The sequence below is a fragment of the Sapajus apella genome, unplaced genomic scaffold (assembly GCF_009761245.1).
Source record: "Sapajus apella isolate SASKATOON/1434 unplaced genomic scaffold, GSC_monkey_1.0 scaffold1, whole genome shotgun sequence".
Lineage (NCBI taxonomy): Eukaryota > Metazoa > Chordata > Mammalia > Primates > Cebidae > Sapajus > Sapajus apella.
In genome coordinates, this window is record NW_022436941.1 from 59247206 (window position 1) to 59268154 (window position 20949).

The 20949-nt window shown below is 38.5% G+C and overlaps 1 protein-coding gene across 5 annotated transcripts in view; it reads right to left on the reverse strand.

The window, feature by feature from the left end:
- Window positions 1-1525: 1525 nt before the first annotated feature.
- MSH3 (mutS homolog 3) overlaps window positions 1526-20949 on the reverse strand; it is a 219485-nt gene continuing 200061 nt past the window's right edge. For all 5 annotated transcript variants that reach the window (XM_032277167.1, XM_032277143.1, XM_032277151.1 and 2 more), the window contains 4 exons: window positions 19779-19965; window positions 11396-11525; window positions 4216-4384; window positions 1526-1775 (listed from right to left, as the gene is read on the reverse strand). In XM_032277167.1, the coding sequence (XP_032133058.1) occupies window positions 1664-1775; window positions 4216-4384; window positions 11396-11525; window positions 19779-19965 (598 nt within the window). In that variant the 3' untranslated portion in view covers window positions 1526-1663. The remainder of the gene's footprint in view (window positions 1776-4215; window positions 4385-11395; window positions 11526-19778; window positions 19966-20949) is intronic.

A 20949-nucleotide genomic window follows, 5' to 3' on the forward strand; every position in this document is an offset into this window, starting at 1 on the left:
GTTTTTTAAAATTTAAAGAGTACATTCCAACTAACTCTATTTTAACAGTTTTGAGAACTTGACTATAAGTTAGTATTTCTGGAGAGGTGGTAGAATCAATCAAACTAAATCATACTCTAATTCCAAGAAGGTTGGGAGTCAGATAGCTGAAGAGTGACTGACTCAAAAGCGAAGCAACAACTTGGGGATACTGTATTGACTCCTCTGTCTGGGGTCATTGCTGGGATCACTGAAGGTAATAATCTGGAAGAAGGAATTAGAAATATGTTCATCATATGTGGGGAAGACATTTAACTGAGCAGAGATAATAAAAGAGAGGAAAATAGGATGGTGAGCTTTTGTGCAAGATCATATATTTAGAAACAAAAAGAACACATGGATATGGGAAGCCAGATTGTAAGTGCTGTAAAAAACCCAGGGACACAGTTGAGCACGTGTTACCCTAAATTTGCAGGAAGGGAGCACTGTTATGAATCAACTAAGCTATCAGGCTCATTACTGGGAAGATCATACATCTGATATGTTGATGAATAGAAAGGTCCCAAATTAACAAGTTCACTCTTGTGTATTGTACTAGTCAAAGCAGCAACCTTAGTTTCATAATTACACCTAAAAAAATGACAATTTCCAAATACTTGAAAACATCAAAATTCAATGGGACATATCATAATCTATAGCAAGTATTCATTAAATATTTATTTAATGAATGTCATTAATGAATGTCATTCGAATGAATGACAAATAATTTCATCCAACAATCTTTAAACTGCTTAACCTGTGACAATATCTAACCTTTTAAATTTCATGACCTTGTTCCTTCTGTGCTCTAGTTTTTAAAAGCTCGATAATTCTATTTCTTTTCTTTTCTTCTCTTTTTTTTTTTTTTGAGATGGAGTCTTGCTCTGTTGCCCAGGCTGGAGTGCAGTGACGTGATCCTGGCTCACTGCAACCTCTGCCTCCAAGATTCAAGTGATTCTCCTGCCTCAGCCTCCCAAGTAGCTGGCACTACAGGAATGTGCCACCAAGCACAGCTAATTTTTTTTGTATTTTTAGTAGTATTTTTAGTACTTTGTATTCTTAGTAGAAATGGGGTTTTGCCACGTTGGCCAGGATGGTCTTGAACTCCTGACCTCAGGTGATTTGCCTGCCTTGGCCTCCCAAAGTCCTGGGATTACAAGTGTGAGCCACCATGCCAGTCCAATTCTTTTTATTTTTTGTCAAAAAGTCTTATGTTCTTGGTGGATAAACTGGTTGCATAATAAAACTATTTTAGTTCAAATGGAAAGATAGATTCCTGCCAGATTCACCCAGTTGCCAATTATCTGAACTGAAACAAATAAAAGTATGAAGTAAATTTTTATATCACCCTCCAAAAGCTTGTGAATTATATTCTACCACTTAAGGCTTTACTGGACTTTCTGTCCATGAAATTTTCTAATTAAAAGTGGAAGTCTATTCAAGAGTGTTTATACTTAGAAAAGATAGGAAGACAGGAAACCTGAAAAAGGCTGTCTTGAGAAAAACCTCTGTTTCCAGTAGGAATATACCATGGTCATAATTTTATGCTCACATGTCACACAAAGATAGGCTGTTACTGGAGAGTTATTTTGCACAGTTGGTATTTTTAATTCTCCATTTTTTGTTCACAAATGTAGTCTTCATTTTAATGAGGAAGAGAAGTCTGTGTTTCTTCCATTTCCAACTCCTCTGTCCACTTCTGCAGGTCTTGTGCATTATGCATTGTCCATAACTTTGCAAAATACTTTAGTCTATTCCTGGGGAAAAAGAAAATACTACTTATTTAATAAATGAAATTGCTGGGGGACAATACGTCTCATCGGAAGATATGAAAAGTCTGTAACATTTGAATACCAGGCAGGCTCTATAGTTAGGAAGCTGTGTTGTCACCCTTCAGAGCTGCTACTATAATCAAGGGACCCCGGTTATCAATTGCCACTACTGCCTCTGTGCCTTCTCCTAAAATCTCTACCCCCACCAACCCAGAGGGGAGAACCTGACCTCCTTCCCCTTCAAACTCTGCTAGAGGCTGGTAGAGTGTGCTTATTTGCACCTGAAGACAAAAACTCCTGTGACGTGTTCCCAGGATGAAAAGTAACACCAATCGAAGACAATAAAGCTAATTACTGAGTAAAATATCAGCATACCATAGACTTACTTTTTTTTTCTGCAGAATAGCAATCCAGTTGAGTATTTAGGGTCTGCAGCTAGAGTATCTGAATTCCAATTACTGCTCCACTGTCAACTAGCTAGTGTTGGTTAGTGTCCTGTCCTTGCTGGCCTCACTTTCCCCAAACATACCATGGGGATAAGGCTGCCGTAGGGATGAAATGAGTTAATGTACGTAAAGCAATGACCACAGTAACTGGCACAGTGTGTAGGCTGCTGCAAATGACTGCTCAGAATGATTTCTACACACAGTAACCATTCAATATATAGTAACTATTATAACAAATCCACACTAAGGCCCAAGATTCTGTTTGATTTCTTTGGTCTGGCCAAAGGAATTTATATGATAAGAATTTTTAGGAAAAAGGTAAAATAACAAATACAGTATCATGATAAAATTACTAGATTCCATTCTCATGCCACGTCTTCTAATAATTCTCTTAACTTGTCAAAATAACTTCATTAATTTCAAAATGTCACTTACTAGTTGGACGAGTTAAAATATTTATGAGTAATCTGTGAAATATTTTGCTCTTGCTTTATAGGCTCTACAGCAGAAACAAGAATATATGAAAATATAGAAATTGCCATATTTTATTATTATCTTGCATATATTTCTATAGCAAATATAGAAATTGATGTATTTTGTTGCTATCTTGTATATATATCCTTTGTAGTAAAGTTTTATTCTGGCTTTTTTTCAGAGAAAAAGAACAATAATAAGATGACAGCTAAAAAGAATTTAAATTTGTCTCTGGACTTTGCAGAGGAAGAGGGTTAAGTTTATTTTTAAATTCTCACAGATAACTTTCCCTCAGGAAAAATTTTATATGAATCTGCCAGTTATAGGCTGAAACTGATCATGCCACTTTGCTTCTGTTTTGACATTGTGATTTGGAAATGAGCCAGAAAAGAGTGTCACCAGAGGAGGCTGTGTGCCATTTGTAGAGTCTAGTACTCTGGACTTGGTCAACTACAGTAAACCAAAGTGGAAGAGAGTAAGGCGGAAGCACAGGAGGGAGGAGGTAGGGAAAGAGAAGTTAATTGTACTACTGCACCTTGGTAAACAAGTTAGCAACTGTTTCTTTAGCTAGTTTGATAGGCATTATTATTTCAATATTGAAATCTGGTAATAATTCCCAGAACCAAAGAATATTCTTGGAGTATAACACAGGGACCACCAGTAGCCAGCCAAGATCTTTTATTTGATCAACAATCTGTTCATCATGGTCATATAATTATCAACCAGGGTACTAATGTCCTGTCCCCAGCACATCAGGCTCCCCATGTATGGCGGGGGTGGGGTGGGGCGGGGGCAGTAGGTAGATCGGGAGCTTATGTTGTTTTATAATTTTATATTTGGGAAACAAAAGGCTATAATTTACTATTTATTAATATGATATCTTCCTAGGAATATCTTTCTTCCAAAGTATATCTCAGGTTTACATTAAGATTAGTTTATATACTGACTACATATTGGCTGGATAGCAAGGGTAAAAGGTGGAAAGTATTCCCATAAGCATTTAAAGTGACAGAAGGCAGTTTAGAATGAAAAATTTGTCACAATCTACAAAATAAGTGACATGTGGATATTGACTATGATTGCCTGTTACATAATACTATTATTTTCATTAATGTTCTGATAGAATTTCTGGATGTAATCATTGCATATATGAATAAAATCTCTGAATAAATGAAATCCTCTGTAGGTTCTAAATATCTTCAATAACCTTTGGCATAACTGCATGTTTAAAGCAACTAATGTGTTGGCACATATTAAGGGGTTAACTAAATTCTTTAAAAAAATGACTGAAAAACCAATTTAGCAACTTAATAATGATCTAATAAAGATGGACTGAATTCACCTGAGCTTTGCAAGAGTTGTTTTCACTTCATCATAATTAAATGGTTCAGAATATTTGAAGAGGTGCTTAAAAGTAGATCTGATGTTCATTTTCAGGACACTCCTCTTTCTTGGACAACTTAGGTTTTGTTACAAATGAAAAAATGCAGCACAATCACTCTGACCTTTTCGTATTTATTAATCCTTCCAGCTCTTTTGACTTGTGAGCTGCTTTCTTCAAAATTTCTCCAGGAACATCTGCTAGTTTAGCCACATTTAATCCATAACTCCTTTCTGCAATTCCTCTAGTTATTTGATAAAGGAAAGTGACAAAATCAGGGACTTGTTCTTCACCTGTGAAATAAGGAAAAACAGAAAAAGAGATCAAACCGGTGCCTCAAAGCTGAAACAAATTAGAGGATTAAAAAGGACACGTAAATTCTTATAACTTTATTAAAGCATACAATCTGAAAAAGAAATTCACTGTTCCTACTTGCCTGTTAGCTCCATTTACCAATCTGACATGTCTAGAAAAGGGTAAATACTATTTTGAAACTGCTGTGTACATGTAGGATCTATCTTTTAGCTCACTTAAAATAGTTTTTAACAATGATTCATTGCAAATTTGAACTGAATGTCTATATTAAAAAGATAATGATTTTATTTTTTTACTTTTTCAGAGATAGGGTCTCACTCTATCGTCCAGGCTAGAGTGCAGTGGCACAATCATACCTCACTGTAACCTCAAACTTCCGGGCTCAAGCAATCCTGCCTAGCCTCCTAAGTAGCTAGGACTACAGGCTCGTGCCACCACACTCAGCTATTTTTTTAATATTTTTTGTAGAGATTGGGTCTTGCTTTGTTGCTCAGGCTGGTTTCGAACTCCTGGCTTTAAACAATCTTCCCTCCTTGGTCTCTCAAAGTGTTGGGATTATAGGCATGAGCCACTGCACTGGGATGAGAATGATCTTAGTACATGGTTGATACAATATAATTTCCCCTTTTTATGTTTCTGAGACAGGGTCTCACTCTGTCTCCCAGGCTGGAGTGCAGTGGCACAATCTTGGCTCACTAGCAGTCTCAACCTTCCAGGTTCAAGGTGACTGCCCCATCTCAGCCTCCTGAGTAGCTGGGACTACAGGTGCATACCACTAGGCCTAGCTAATTTTTTTTTTTTTTTTTTTTTTTTTTTTGTAGAGATAGGGTTTTGTCATGTTGCCCAGGTTGGTCTAGAACTTCTGGGCACAAGCGGTCCACCTACCTCAGCCTCCCAAAGTGCTAGGATTACAGTATAAACCACCGTAGAAGGCCTATAATTTCTCCTTTAAAAACAGATAAGAAAATATTACATGTTGGACAATTTAAATAACCGGATTGAGATGTTCTGGTTTATTAAATATTTGGGTTAACTAAGAGTTATATATAGTGGATTCTGTTCAGTACCACCCAGATCCCACTTTCAACTAAAGAGTTTATTTCCTCAGCTGTAAGAAAGACTGTTAGCCTGCAACCTTCCACTGTCCACCTTCTTTGGAAATTGCTGCAGCTGAAGGGAGGGGCTTTACCCAAGACCACACCCCACTTTGGGGCAGCCTGCAATCAGTGACTGGTTGTTGCAGGTAGCATCTAAGATGGCCACCAAGGACCTCTGCCGGCTGGCGTTCATGTGCTTGTGTCATTCCTACCCAGCGACTCACTTCTAATGACCAGAATATGATAAAAGTGATAAGATGTCACTTCAGAGATTAAGTTACAGAAAGACTAGTTTCTGACTTGGGCACTCTCACTTTGTTGCCTGCCTGTTCTGAGGGAAGCCAGCTGCCAAGTTGTGGGCTGTCTATGGAGATGCTCACATGGAAAGAAACTGATGTCTCCCACCAACAGTCAGCAAGGGCCTTAGGCCTGCCAACAGCCACTCGAGTGGGCTTGGAAGCAGATAGTGGGAGGCCTGCCAAGAGCCATGTGAGTAGGCTGGGAAGCCTTGACATGGCTGCTGTCCTGATTGGTGACCGACTATAGCCCTGTGAGGAACCGAGCTAGAGGGTCTCTCACAGGGCGACAGTGTTCAGCCTTAGAGATGTTCAGCTAAGTTGCTCCTGGGCTCCTGACTCACAGAAATTATGAGGTGATAAATGTTTGTTGTTCTTTTTTTTTTTTTTTTGAGACAGAGTTTCGCTCTTGTTACCCAGGCTGGAGTGCAATGGTGCGATCTCGGCTCACCGCAACCTCTGCCTCCTGGGTTCAGGCAATTCTCCTGCCTCAGCCTCCTGAGTAGCTGGGATTACAGGCACGTGCCACCATGCCCAGCTAATTTTTTGTAGTTTTAGTAGAGACGGGGTTTCACCATGTTGACCAGGATGGTCTCAATCTCTTGACCTCGTGATCCACCTGCCTCGGCCTCCCAAAGTGCTAGGATTACAGGCATAAGCCACCGCGCCAGGCCAATGTTTGTTGTTCTAAACTGCTATGTTTTAGGAGGTAATCTGCTGCACACTGTTTGTAAATTACCCCAAACCAATAAAGATAACTAATAAAGAGTATAGAGGTCTATCCCTCTCACCCCAAGTTGAGGTAACTCTGAAGGACCATCCTAGCCTCAGAGCTCTCTGCAGGGCTGGCTGAAGCCTTTTGACTATAATACAGCGCAGCACTCTCAATGAACCTTCTGAATGCAAATCTCAGAATCTGCTTCTAGAGAACCTAGAGAACCCAGTCTCTCATATATATACATAGACATGAACTTAAAACTTTAAAAGAACTAGGATGTAATAAAGTACAATAATTACAATCAACCACTGCTTTGCAGTTTAAGCTAAAGCAGCTCAGGATATTACATAACTTTTATTATGAAATTCAACATAATTGCACTGTGCTGCAAAAATGTCCAAGGTGAAACATAGTTACAAAGATTTTGATAATCTCAGTGTACTTTTGAGTTTATTAAGAGCTTTTCCTCAATCATTATTTCATTTGATAGATGTAAAATAAAACATAGCAAGATGTATATTTAAGCCAAACTTCTTTAAGCAGTTCTTAAAGAGATGCGTGCTGACAAATAATTTCTGAAATTGCTTTCAAAGCAGATTCACAAAAATTTAGGGTTGAGTGAAATTAGGTGACTTGTCCAAGATCATACAGATTGGAATAGACTAATACACAGGTTTCTTCTCTGTTTGTCCATGATTTTACCTATCACATTATGGGAATTAGACAGAGTATCTTAGAAGCCATGCAAAAGACTTGTGGGGCATTTTATTGATGACCTATGCAATGGCCTCTAACTTCCACAGAAGAGAAGTTGGGGGAGAGGTAATGAATGAAACACAGATATAGCCAGGAATAATACTGGAAGGCAGCAGGCAGTGGAGCACTGCTTCAAAATTCTGACTGAAAATGGTTTTCAATCCAAAGTTCTAATCCTGGCTGAACTATAAATTCGAACATGGAAGCTCTAGAGATTTCTTTTTTTTTTTTTTTTTAACTTTTAAGTTCAGGGGTACACGTGCAGGTAAACTTGTGTCACGGGGGTTTGCTGTACTGATTAATCACCCAGGTATTAAGCCTTTTTAACTTTTAAGTTCAGGGGTACATGTGCAGGTAAACTTGTGTCATGGCGTTTGCTGTACTGATTAATTACCCAGGTATTAAGCCTAGTACCCAATAGTTATTTTTCCTGATCCCCTCCCTCCTACTACTCTGCACCCTCTAGTAGGCCCCAGTGTGTGTGGTTTCCCTCTCTTGTCCATGTATTCCCATTATTTAGCTCCTACTTACAAGTGAAAACATGTGACACTTTGTTTTCTGTTCCTGCAGTAGTTTGCTAAGGAAAATGGCCTCCAGTTCCAACCATATTCCTGCAAAGGACATGATCTTATTCTTTTTTTAAGGCTGGATAGTATTCCATGTTGTATTTGTACCATATTTTCTTTAACTAGTCTACCACTGATGGTAATTTAGGTTGATTCTATGTCCTGCTACTGTGAATAGTGCTGAAACGAACATACGTGTGCATGTGTCTTTATGATACAATGATTTACATTTCTTTGGGTATATACCCAGTAATAGGATTGCTAGGTTGAATGGTAATTCTGTTGTTCGGTCTTTGAGGAAGACTGTTTTCCATAATGGTTGAACTAATTTACACTCCCACCAATAATGTATAATTGTTCCTTTTTCTCTACCACCTCACCAGCACCTGTTATTTTTTGAGTTTTTAATAATAACCATTCTGACTGGTGTGAGATGGTATCTCATTGTGGTTTTTATTTTAATTTCTCTAATGATCAGTCATGTTGAGCTTTTATCATTCTAGACATAGGAATGGGAAAATATTTTATGACTAAGAGGCTAAAAGCAATGGCAACAAAAGGAAAAACTGATACATGGGACATAATTAAACTAAAGAGCTTTTGCACAGCAAAAGAAACTACGAACATGGTAAAAAGGCAACCTACAGAATGGGAGAAAATGTTTGCAAACAATGGATCTGACAAAGGTCTAATACTCAGCATCTATAAGGAACTTATATACATTTTAAGAAAAAACCAAAGCCATTAAAAAGTAGGCAAAGGACATCAACAGATACTTTTCTAAAGAAGACATACATGTGGCCAACAAGCATGTGAGACATTTTCATTCATGAAAAATCTGAAAACTTTTACTTCCTTTAGTTGATATTAGTAGTAGCCTATTCAACATTTATTCCACCCCTAAGAAAACCCTAATTTTAAAAGGAATTAACTCGCTAATCAGTTAACTCAGGGGACTGGGTATTCAATGCCAGCTCCAGAAGTTGATCCTGATTCATCTAGGCCCATCAAAATCACCCCTGCCATCCTCTGCTAAGGAGAGTTTTAAGAAGGAGCCTGTTACTGAATTCTGAAAATGGGATGAGGCAATCATGAAATACTGGAAGGCATCTGAGAAAAAGTTCCCTTGTTCCAAGAAAGAGTTATCAGGAAATGCTGATCTCTTTTCTCCCTTTGGACATCCTGTACATGATGCCAGGAAGAACTGCAGCCATTGTCACTAGCCTAATGATAAAGCTTGTCAGGCAGGAAGACAGAGCCTGGGAATTGTAAAAAGGAGGAGCTGAAGCCCACTCTTTCTCTGGAGTTCATGGAACATGGGATTATATATACTATATCCTCGTTGTCTGAGCCAGTGTGAGATTGAGCGTTTTGTTCCTTGCAATCACATGCTCAGAAGAGGGGTAACGGAATTCCTAGGATGTCGGCAAGGATGACAGCTGTGCAGCAGGCCCAGACAGCAGCCAGTTCAGATGACCAGGAGGACAAAGGGCTCCAGGTGGAAGGGCCCCAGTGGGACAAATGGGAACCAGTAGGTTCAGTTGTATGGAAAAACATCTAGAGAGGCATTTTACAAAGCTACTGGAGGGTACAGGAAGATTCAGCTACAGACTCAGAAACAAAACAAAACAGAATGAAAAAATAAGAACAGTCAATTCTTATTTTTGAGAAAATAGAAAATGTTGTAAAACAAAAAAATGCACTTGTCTCCATACTTGGCTCAAGTAAGCAATACTTAATATGACAATAATAATGAAAACAACAAATATGAATGACATACAATACATGTGAAATGGCTATACTAGAAGGACAGAGGAAGGGAAAACTGAAGATTCTCAACTAACACAATGAGAGGTTCATCAATAATGTGTCAATCTGATGAATCACGAGACAGTAAAATATGCATGTTACTCAGAAATACAACAGAAATGGAGAAAAGTGTTGAAAGTAGTTGCCTTGGTTGGGTCTAGGATGGGGAAGGACATGAACTGAAAGGATGGAAGCTTGTCAGCAGGAGCCTTTTAGTACCACTGAATTTTAAACATTACGTTCATTGATAAAAATTAAAATCAGCTAGGCAAGGTATTACAGCAACCTGTAACCCCAGCACTTTGGGAGGCCAAGGCAGGAGGATCGCTTGAGTTCAAGAGTTTGAGACCAGCCTGGGCAACACAGTAAGGGCCCGCCTCTGCAGAAAATACAAAAATCAGCCAGGTGTGGTAGTATATGCCTGTAGTCCCAGCTACTGGGGAGGCTGATGTGGGAGGATCACCTGGGCCCGGGAGGTTGAGGCTGTAGTGAGCTGTGATCGGGCCACTGCTTTCCAGCCTGGATGACAGTGAGGCCCCATCTCAAAAAAAAATAAAATAAATAAAATAAAATGCCCAGAACACTTAAGGGAAAGGTATAATGCTCTGGGTTAGTTTTCAGTTCACATCAAATGCTTATTAGCAGCACTGACTCCTCCTCTTCCCTGCTGGTGAACTCTATTCTCTTTGTCCCAAGGGTTTTAGCTCAAGTCTCCTCTTGTCACTCTGGAAGCAGATTAATAGATACAAAACTACTTCCATGAGAGAATTTATGATGTGTTTTCCAAGACTGCATGGTGGTGAAAGGCAGGAACTGCCTAACATTACATTTATCTTAAGCCCAGTGCTTTGTTTTATTTGGGCCAGTTGCCTGATTTCTTTTTCAGGTCCATCCTTATTACTTTTCCAAAATAAAATTTGGACTCTGGAGTATCTTGCATGATGGATTTTCCATTGTAGCATACCAACTGCATAAACCAACACAGGCCTACAGGCTGGTAGCTTAAACCAATTACTACTGAACAGAAAAAAAATGCTAAAGTCTACTATATTACCTACTGCTCTTAAATTTATTGCTATTGGATAACGGTGTTCTTTTTCATAAAATGTCCCATTTCGGTGACACTAGTAACTGGAAAGACCAGGAAAAATATTGTAGATTTTCCCCATAGCAGCTCTGGCAGCGGAGAACAAATGAGAACCCAGAAGCAGAAGTGAATTCTAGGCTCTTTTTAGCCCCCATCTAAGTGGCTGACATGGTCAAACCGCTTTACCTGTCTGAGATTCAGTTTCCTTGTAATATTAAAATAAAAACCCATGTCCAGTATAGTATATGACCCTTAGTAAGTTGTGATATTTTGGAGAAAATATTGAGCATTTAAAAAAGATGACTAATTATACTCTGCAATTGACTGTCATCCTTATTGAGATGAATCATGTAAGAGTATAAGACACTAAGAGGAAAACCTAAGTGCCCCCTCCACCCACACCCTATTCCTATAAAAAAAGAGAAAAGGGTTGCCACGACAAATGAGACAAGGAAGACCAGAGAGGGACTCAGAGACAGCAAGGATAAATGTAAATTCTACTTGACCTAAAGCTTAGCAAAAATGAATCTTGACAAATGTTATTTATAGCTCACGTTCACAGCTTTCATTATTAATAAGCAGTAAGTTCATATTCCAACAAACTTTGAGTTATCAAACATGAAAACCAATATTTGTGCCAACTGCAGGAATATTTCATACCTGGAGGCAGTCTGCTTTCATCCTCACTGACCAAGAAGCCCATGTGGTAATTCCCCACCTGGTGTGAGTAATTTTTTTCTAGTTCACAAACTGGCGGATAATGGGTGACAAACAGGGTTAAGGATTTCACCTAAAGCAATAAGACAGAATAAATGTTATCTCATTTTGAAATTTTATTTTAATTAAAATCTGTCTTCAACTTTCTTTTGAAAGATTTTAAACCTTCCTAAAAGTCACAAGTAAAGTACAATGACCAACCATTATATTCTCTTTATCCAGATAATCAATTGTTAATATTTTGCCATATTCCCCTTCTTCTTCCCCCCACTCCACAGAGATGTTTTTTTCCTGAACCATCTAAGAATTAGTTGCAGATATTATACTTCATCTCTAAATATTTAAGATTCTATCTTCTAAGAACAAAACATCCTCCTATTTAACTAGAATACAATTATTACACTCAAGAAATATATTACTATTATAGACATAGTTCCTACATTTCCCTAAGTATCACAACAATGTTTCTTTTTTTCTCTTTCCTTTTTTGTCTTTCATGACATGGACATTTTTGAAATACAAAGTATCCTTTTGTACAGGAATAGAGTGTGGATGGAGGGGGCAGTTATGCTGTTTTGCATAATATCTTTCAATTTGGACTTCCCTATTTCCTCCAGACATCACTGCCAGTGAAGTCCAAGGACTAAGCTCTGATTTTTCATCTTGTCCAAATTACTGCCTAAGGGGTTTGAGGAGTCATGCCCTGCAAACCATGGATTCTTATCAGATGGGTGTTACTGGACGGTGTATATTGTGACTTGCTTTTCAGTACGACTCTGGCATAACATTATGAGACAAGGAGAAAATATTTTAGACCAAAATATATTTCCTTGCCATGCCTTGAAATAGCCCTGCTAAGTCTCTTGTGGGAAAAATCCACATTCTATAAAGAGTCCCCTTCCCCTTTTGTTTTCCTTCCTTACCAGATCCACGAGGTAATCAACTAAGAGCCAGGCACCCTTTTAGGTCAGGTAAGAAACATTTTACAACCTGCTCTCTCTGAAGTCTGCCATCTGAGAGATTCCTCTGCACAATAACACTGCACAATCCTTTATCTTTATCTTTTTTTTTTTTTTTTTTTTTGAGACGGAGTTTCGCTCTTGTTACCCAGGCTGGAGTGCAATGGCACGATCTCGGCTCACCGCAACCTCCGCCTCCTGGGTTCAGGCAATTCTCCTGCCTCAGCCTCCTGAGTAGCTGGGATTACAGGCACGCACCACCATGCCCAGCTAATTTTTTTTTTTGTAGCTTTAGTAGAGACGGGGTTTCACCATGTTGACCAGGATGGTCTCGATCTCTTGACCTTGTGATCCACCCGCCTTGGCCTCCCAAAGTGCTGGGATTACAGGCTTGAGCCACCGCGCCTGGCCTACAATCCTTTAACTTAACCTGAACAATCCTTCCCATTAATCCCAGATCTTCAGATAAATTCAGCCAATTGCCAACCAGAAAATGTTTAAATTTACCAATAGCCTAGAAACCCGTCCTCCCCTCCCCCGCCATTTTGAGTTGTTCTGCCTTGCTGAACTAAACCCATGTATTTCTTAAATGTATTTGATTGATGTCTCATGCCTCTCTAAAATATATAAAACCAAGCTCTACCCTGATCACTTTGGGCACATATTCTCAGGACCTCCTGAGGGCTGTGTCATGGGCTATGGTCACTCATATTTGGCTCAGAATAAATCTCTTCAAATATTTTACAGAGTTTGACTCTTTTTGTCAACACCAGGAATATTCCATGTATATGTAGGTGATGGTTCATTCCCAGCGCATCATATCAGGAGGCACATGATGTCAATTTCACCCATAACTGGGGATGCTGAATTTGGTTATCTGGTTGAAGTGGGTGCCCACCAGATTCCTTCACTATACCTCTTCCCTTTGTAATTAATAAATAACCTGTGGCATGATAGTTTAAGATATATGAATATCCTTTTCTTCAACAATCTTTCATCAAAGGTTTTATAATCTATTGATCATCACTGCCTGAATCAGTTATTATTATAGTGATTATTAAATGTTGATTAAAAAGTTCTTCCTACATTTATTCGTTGGCATTCTGTAAAGCAGAGCTTTCACTTCTCCCCACTCACCTCCACCATTTTAAAATTTATTTTTGTTAGTGTCAATATGAATTCTTTATTAACAAATTTGTTTTTCTTCAGAGACAGGGTCTCACTCTGTTATTCATGCTAGACTGCAATGCACAATCATAGCTTACCGTAACTTCAAACTCCTAGACTCAAGCGATCCTACCACCTCAATTTCCCAAGTAGTTAGGACTACAGGTGTGTGCCACTATGCCCAGCTAGTTTTTTATTTTTATTTTTATTTTTGTAGAGAGGGGTCTGACTATGTTGCCTAGGCTGGTCTTGAACCTGGGCTCAAGTGGTCCTTCTGCTTCAGCCTTCTAAAGTGCTGAGATTATAGGCGTGAGTCACTGCACCCAGTCTCATGGATTCTTTAATAAGCATTATTTTAAAGCATATTTTATGTATTCTAGAAATCCCTAACTAAAGGAAAGTTAATACCAATCTTAGCCTAAATATTGGCAGAAGGAGGTACTCCAGTTTTGATTCAAAGGCCATTCACCTTATTAAAAGTCTGCCTTCTTCTGATAACAATGACAAAGAAACCTATTAGGGCAGGATTTCTTTAAGAAGCTGTGCTTAAAATCTGCCCTGAGGGATCTTAGGACCACTTATCTCGCTGGTGCTCCTCCTTGAGCTGACAAGCTGGAAGACGTAAGGGTCTGGGATCAAACACTGCGCTCCTTAAGGCTGTTCTATACCTGCAGCAGCAACACATGACCTGCCTTACTGATCCCTCTCTAATCTCTCTTCCCTATCCAAAGATCAGAAAGAACCATGAAAATAAAGATTTTCACCCATAAAAAGGTCAGGGAGGTTTCTGGTCTCCAGTCTAAGCTTGGAGGTTGCCTCTCCATCACAAGGAAAAAGCAGAACAAACTGAAAAATTAACAACTCTTCTTAGATCTGGAAGAGAAATGAAGTCACAGGCAAACCACCGCCCCCCAAATTAGAGACAGACAAGCAGATACAAAGAATCACAACTTTCCTGAGCTAAAACACAGGCAAAGCCTCTGAGGAAATCAGTATCAGGGTAGGAAAACTGGAAGTGGAACTGATCAATTGCTGGAGGCTCAGTGTCAAAAAGTCTGAGAGTCAAAAAGTCCAGGGGAACCGAGTCATGGGGGAAAGGGGCACACTTTTGTGAGTTTTACTCCCAAGAGTTCCACTTGGTTCTCACAATAAATATTGGAGTAAATTCCGCTTATGCTTCAGGCAAGGGGAAGAAAGAACGAACTATTTTGAAATGCACCAGGGCACTCTGTTCTTAACAAGGCCTAGCCTCAGAAGAAACTACTTAAGCAGAGCCTAACCTGCTGGGGTTTTATCAGAGCCTAACCTACCTGGGGGGAGGGGAAGACTCAACTCTAGCCTCCTCTAGCCTATCACATAGGAGAGGGGAAATACCCAACTCCAGCCCACTCTAGCCTTCCTATCCCACCTGAGGGGTGGGAGGGAGGTAAGACTGAGACTTAATCATAGGACTCCTCCCCTAGTCCTTACCACCACATTACTAAAAGCTAATTTACAGCAGTGCCTTTTATCCAATACATCATGGCCAGCTGTCAAGAAAAAGTCATGGGACATACTAAAAGTAAAAGCCCACAAATGTGAAGAGACAGAGCAAGCATCAGAACCAGACATAGCTATGGCAGGGATGTTGGAATTATCAGACTGGGAATTGGAAGCAACTGATGAGTGTGCTAAGGGCTCTATGGATAACACAGACAGCATGCAAGAACAGATGGGCAATGTAAGCACAGAGATGCATATTCTAAGAAAAAATTCAAAAGGAAACACCAGAGATCAAAAACGCTGTGATGGAAATGAAGAATGTGTTTGATGAGCTTACTGGTAGACTGGACACAGCTGAGGAAAGAATCTCTGAGCTTGAGGACATCTTAATAGAAACCTCCAAAATGGAAATGCAAAGAGAAAAAGACTAGAAAAAACCAGAATATCCAGGAAGTTTGGGGCAACTACAAAAGATATAACATACAGCTAATGAGAACACCAGAAAGAAAATAAAGAGAAAAAGAAACAGAAGAAATATTTAAAACAATAATGACTGAGAATTTCCCCAAATTATGTCAGACACAAAACCACAGGTCTAGGAAGCTCAGGGAACGCCAAACAGTAAATGTCCCCAAAACCACACCTAGACAAATCATATTCAAACTACAGAAAACCAAAGATAAAGAAAAAAAAACACTGAAGCCAGAGGGAAGAAACACTTTATCCACACAAGCTCAAAGATAAAAATTACATCTGACTTCTTAGGAACCACAGAAGCAAGGAAAAACTGACATAAAATTAAAACAAACAAACAAACAAACAAAAAACCTCACCAACCTAGAATTCTGTACCTTGCAAAATAATCCTTCAAAAGTGAAGAAGAAATAAAGACATTCTCAGACAAACAAAAATTGAGCATTTGTAGCCAGCAGATCCATCCTGAAATGTTTAAGAAAAGTTCTTTAGAAGGAAGGAAAATGATAGGGGTCAGAAACTTGTATCTACATAAAGAAAAGTGCAGCATTGAAGAAGGAATCGGTGAAAGCAAAAAAACTTATTTTTCTTATTTTGAATGGATCTAACATAACATTTTGTTCAAAATAATAGTAGCAATAGTACATGTGATTATATTATATATGTCTATGTATACATATGCTTATGTACACTTATGTATAAGTGAAAAGAATGACAGTGATGGTACAAAGGATGGAAGAATGTAATCAGGGTTATTTTGTTATTAAAAATATGTGCATTACTCATAAAGCAGTACAGTGTTATTTGAAAGTGGACTTGGATTAATTGTAAAAGTATATTTGCAAAATCTAGGGCAACCACTAGAAAAAGTAAAACAAGAAATATAACAGATATGCTAGGAAAGGGGAGAAAACAGCTGGGCACAGTGCCATGCACCTGTACTCTCTGCTACTTGGGAGGCTGAGGTGCGAAGATCACATATATATATATATGTGATACATATATATATGCACACATGCACATATATATATGAGGAAGATATATCATGTTAACATTAAAGAAAGCTGAAGCAGCTATATTAATTTCTTTCTTTTTTTTTTTTTTTTTTTTGAGATGGAGTTTCGCTCTTGTTACCCAGGCTGGAGTGCAATGGCGCGATCTTGGCTCACCGCAACCTCCGCCTCCTGGGTTCAGGCAATTCTCCTGCCTCAGCCTCCTGAGTAGCTGGGATTACAGGCACGCGCCACCATGCCCAGCTAATTTTTTGTAGTTTTAGTAGAGACGGGGTTTCACCATGTTGACCAGGATGGTCTCGATCTCTTGACCTTGTGATCCACCCGCCTCGGCCTCCCAAAGTGCTGGGATTACAGGCGTGAGCCACCACGCCCGGCCCTTGCTATATTAATTTCTAAAGAAGGCTGGAGTAGCTACAATAATTTGAGACAGAGCAGACTTCAGAGCAAGTAAATTTGTCAGGGGTAAAGAAGGATATTACATAATGATAAAGGGATGAATTCTCCAAGAAGGCATAATATCCTTAACATGTATGCATCTAACAAGAGAATGTCAAACTACATGAGGCAAAAGCTGATAGAACTGTGAAGAGAAACAGATGAATATATTACTATAGTTAGAGACATCAAAATTATTCCATCTGAAACAGATTCAGCAGGCAGAAAATCAGTAAAGACACAGTTGAACTCAACAACACCATCAATCAACTAGACATCATTTATATCTATAGATACTTCATCCAACAGTTGAATACACATTCATCTCAAGATAACATGGAACATTCGCCAAGAAAGACCACATTCTGGGCCATGAAACACATGTTGACAAATTTAATATAATAAAAATCATACAATATTTGATCTCAGACCACAATGGAATTAAACTAGAAATCAATAACAAAAAGGTAACTGGAAAATCCCCAAATACATGGAGACTAAACAACACATTCTTAAAAAACATACGGGTCAAAAAAGAAATAATGAGAAATTTAAAATATTTGGAACTAAATAAAAACAGGAAGCACACCTTATCAAAATTTATGGAATGCAGCAAAAACAATGCATAGAAGAACATTTATAGGTCAGGAGTGGTGGCTCCCACCACTTTGGGAGGCCAAGGTGAGAGGATCACTTGAGCCTAGGAATACCAGACCAGCCTGGGCAACATAGTGAGACACTCATCTCTGCAAAATATAAAAATAAAATTAGCTGGGTGTTGTGGCATGTGCCTGCAGTCTCAGCTATGTGGGAGTCTGAGGCAGGAGGATCACTTGAGCCCAGGGGGTTGAGGCTGCAGTAGGCCATGTTCATGCCACTGCAGTCCAGTCTAGGCAACAGACCAAGACTCTGTCTCAAAAAAGGGGAGGGGAGGAAGGAAAGAAAAGAAAAGAAAAGAAAGAAAAAGAAAAAAATAATTATAGCATTGAACACATTAGAAAAGAAAAATTAAAAATCAACAATCTAAGCTTCCATTTTAGGATACAAGAAAGAGAAGAACAAAAATAAGCTAAAGAAAAGAGAATAAAAATTAGAGCAGAAATCAATGAAATTAAAACAAGAAAGCAATGGGGGAAAATAATCAATAGAACCAAATGCCGGTTCTTTGAAAACTGATAAGCTTCTAGCCAAGGTAACTAAGAAAAAAAGAGAAAAGACACAAATGGCTAATATCAGAAATGAAAAGGACAACACTATGGATGCTATGGACAATCAAAAGGATAATAAGGGAATACTATGACCAACTCTATGTCCACAAATTTGGTAACCTTGGTGAAAATTTCCTGAAAAACGATTCCTTAAAAGACACAATCAGCCAAATTGCACACAAGAAAAAACAGAAAATCTGAATAGGTCTATCTACTGAAGAAACTGAATCAATGGCTTTCCAAAAACAAAAAGCATAGGGCCAGATGGCTTCACTGGTGAATTCTAACAAACATTTAAGGAAGGTATTTTACCAATTCTCTACAGTTTTGTTCAGAGGATAAGAGAGGAGTAAATACTTTCTAACTCATTCTATGAATTACCTGAATACCAAAACCAGACAAAGACATTATAAGAAAACTACAAGCCAATATCATCAGGAGCATAGATGCAAAAATCCTCAAAAAATATTAGCAAAATGAACCCAGCAATGTATAAAATCAAAAACAGACCATAACCAAGTAGGACTCATCCTAAGTGTGCAATACTCATTCAGCATTTGAACACCAGTTAACGTAATCCGTCACAACAAATGGCTAAAGAAGAAAAATCATACGATCATATCAACAGATGCATAGAAAGCATGTGACAAAACCTAACACCCATTCATGATAAAAATTCTCAGTAAACTAAGAACAGAGGAGAACTTCCTCAATTTGATAGGGAATGTCCACAAACAACCTATAGCTAACATCATACTTAGTGGTGAGAAACTCAAAGCTTTCCCACTAAGATCATAAACAAGGCAAGGATATCCTTTCTTACTACTCCTTTTCAACACTGGTACTGAACATCCTAGCTAGTGCAGTAAGACGAGAAAAAAAAAAAAAGATTGGGAAGAAAAAAGCCAAACTGCCTGTTTGTAGCTGACATGACGGCCTATATAGGAAATTCAAAAGAATTGACAAACATACACACAGACCGGAATTAGTAAGTAATTATAGCAATGTTTCAGGATGCAAGGTTAATATAAAAAATGAATATACTTTTGTTTATTAGTTTCTATAATGTAGGTTCTATAATGATTAAAGTTCCTGAGTTGAATCTTTTTGCAAATAAATTTTTTAAAGCAAAGCAAAAAATTCCTTTTAAAAAAAAGTGTCGTAATTACCTATGAATCTAAACAAATGTTTAAAAAAAACCTGAGTCTCTCTTGGGTCTCCACTGCCAAAATAACAAAGAAAGGAAAGAATGCTGGGCACAGTAACTCATGCCTATAATCCCAGAACTTTGCGAAGCCAAGACAGGTAGATCACTGGAGGAAGCCCAAGAGTTCAAGACTAGCCTGGGCAACATGGTGGAACTCTGTCTCTAAAAAAATACAAAAATTAGCTGGGCAAGGTTGGTTTGTGCCTGTAGTCCCAGATATTCGGGAGGCTGAAGTGGGAGGATCACCTGGACCTAGGTAGGTTGAGGCTGCAGTGAGACATGATCATGCCACTGCACCGCAGCCTGAGTGACAATTATGACTGTCATTTAAAAATAATAATTTTAATTTCTTTTAAATACAGTTTACAGGATACTTACATCTCTGATGAAATACTCAAGTGTAGCATAGGCAATAGCAATTCCATCATGGGTGCTCGTCCCTCTTCCCAATTCATCCAAGATAACCAAGGACTGTGATGTTGCTTTTCTGATTATTTCTGCTGTGTCAGTCAGTTCTTCCATAAATGTACTCCGTCCTTTATATATATTGTCTGCAGCACCCATCCTATGAGCAAGAGGAAAACACCTTGAATTTCCTCTTAACTTTCTTGTTGGGAAGCCAAACATTATTTTATGAACAATAAATATAAAAGATCACTAGGAATCTATATATTGAGCCAATAATAGCTGAAATTACATTAAACAAAAGAAAATACTTGGATGTAAAGAGTGTCTAACATCAAGCTGTACTTTGTAGGAACATTCTGGATAGAATTTGAGGTATTGCACAGAACTCCTAAAAAGTGTGGAAATGTTGGATCCTACTTATTTTTCACGAATAATTCCAAATCAAAGTTTTGGTATTTACAGGACGAAACAATGCTTCTCTGTGTTTCTGCGCTTAAAAATCCAAGATGTTGTACAAAGATCTTATACAATTAAAAGTCTTTCTCAGTGTTTCTTTAAGGATTCCATACTGATATTAATGTACTACATATGAAATTAAAGTACTACATATGACATAATTTATTTATATACAAGTTTTTACTGGAACTAGGATGCTAGATGTTTGATACCTTGGACAGCAGCTAATACAGGTTCCTAAAGTGGATTTTATGAAACAGTTCATACAGATGTCAATAAATAGGTCCAAAAGATTTAAATTTCTTTTCTGTAAGACTTCTTAGAGCCTTTGGCATGGAACTACACATTGTGCATTTCTCTCTTTTTTTTTAAGATAGGGTTTCACTCCCAGTGCGCTGGCTGGAGTGCAGTGGCACACTGTCTGCTCACTACAACTTCTGCTTCCTGGGCTCACCTCCAGCCTCAGCCTCCCAAGTAACTGGAACTACAGGCGTGCACCACCACATCCGGCTAATTTTTTTTTTTTTTTTAAAGTAGAGATGGGGTTTCACCATTTTGGCCAGGTTAGTCTTGAACTCCTGGCCTCAAGTGATCTGCCCACCCTGGCCTCCCCAAGTGCTGGGATTACAGGAATGAACCACTGTACCCAGCCGATGCATTTCTTAAGAGACGGATCTAGCACACA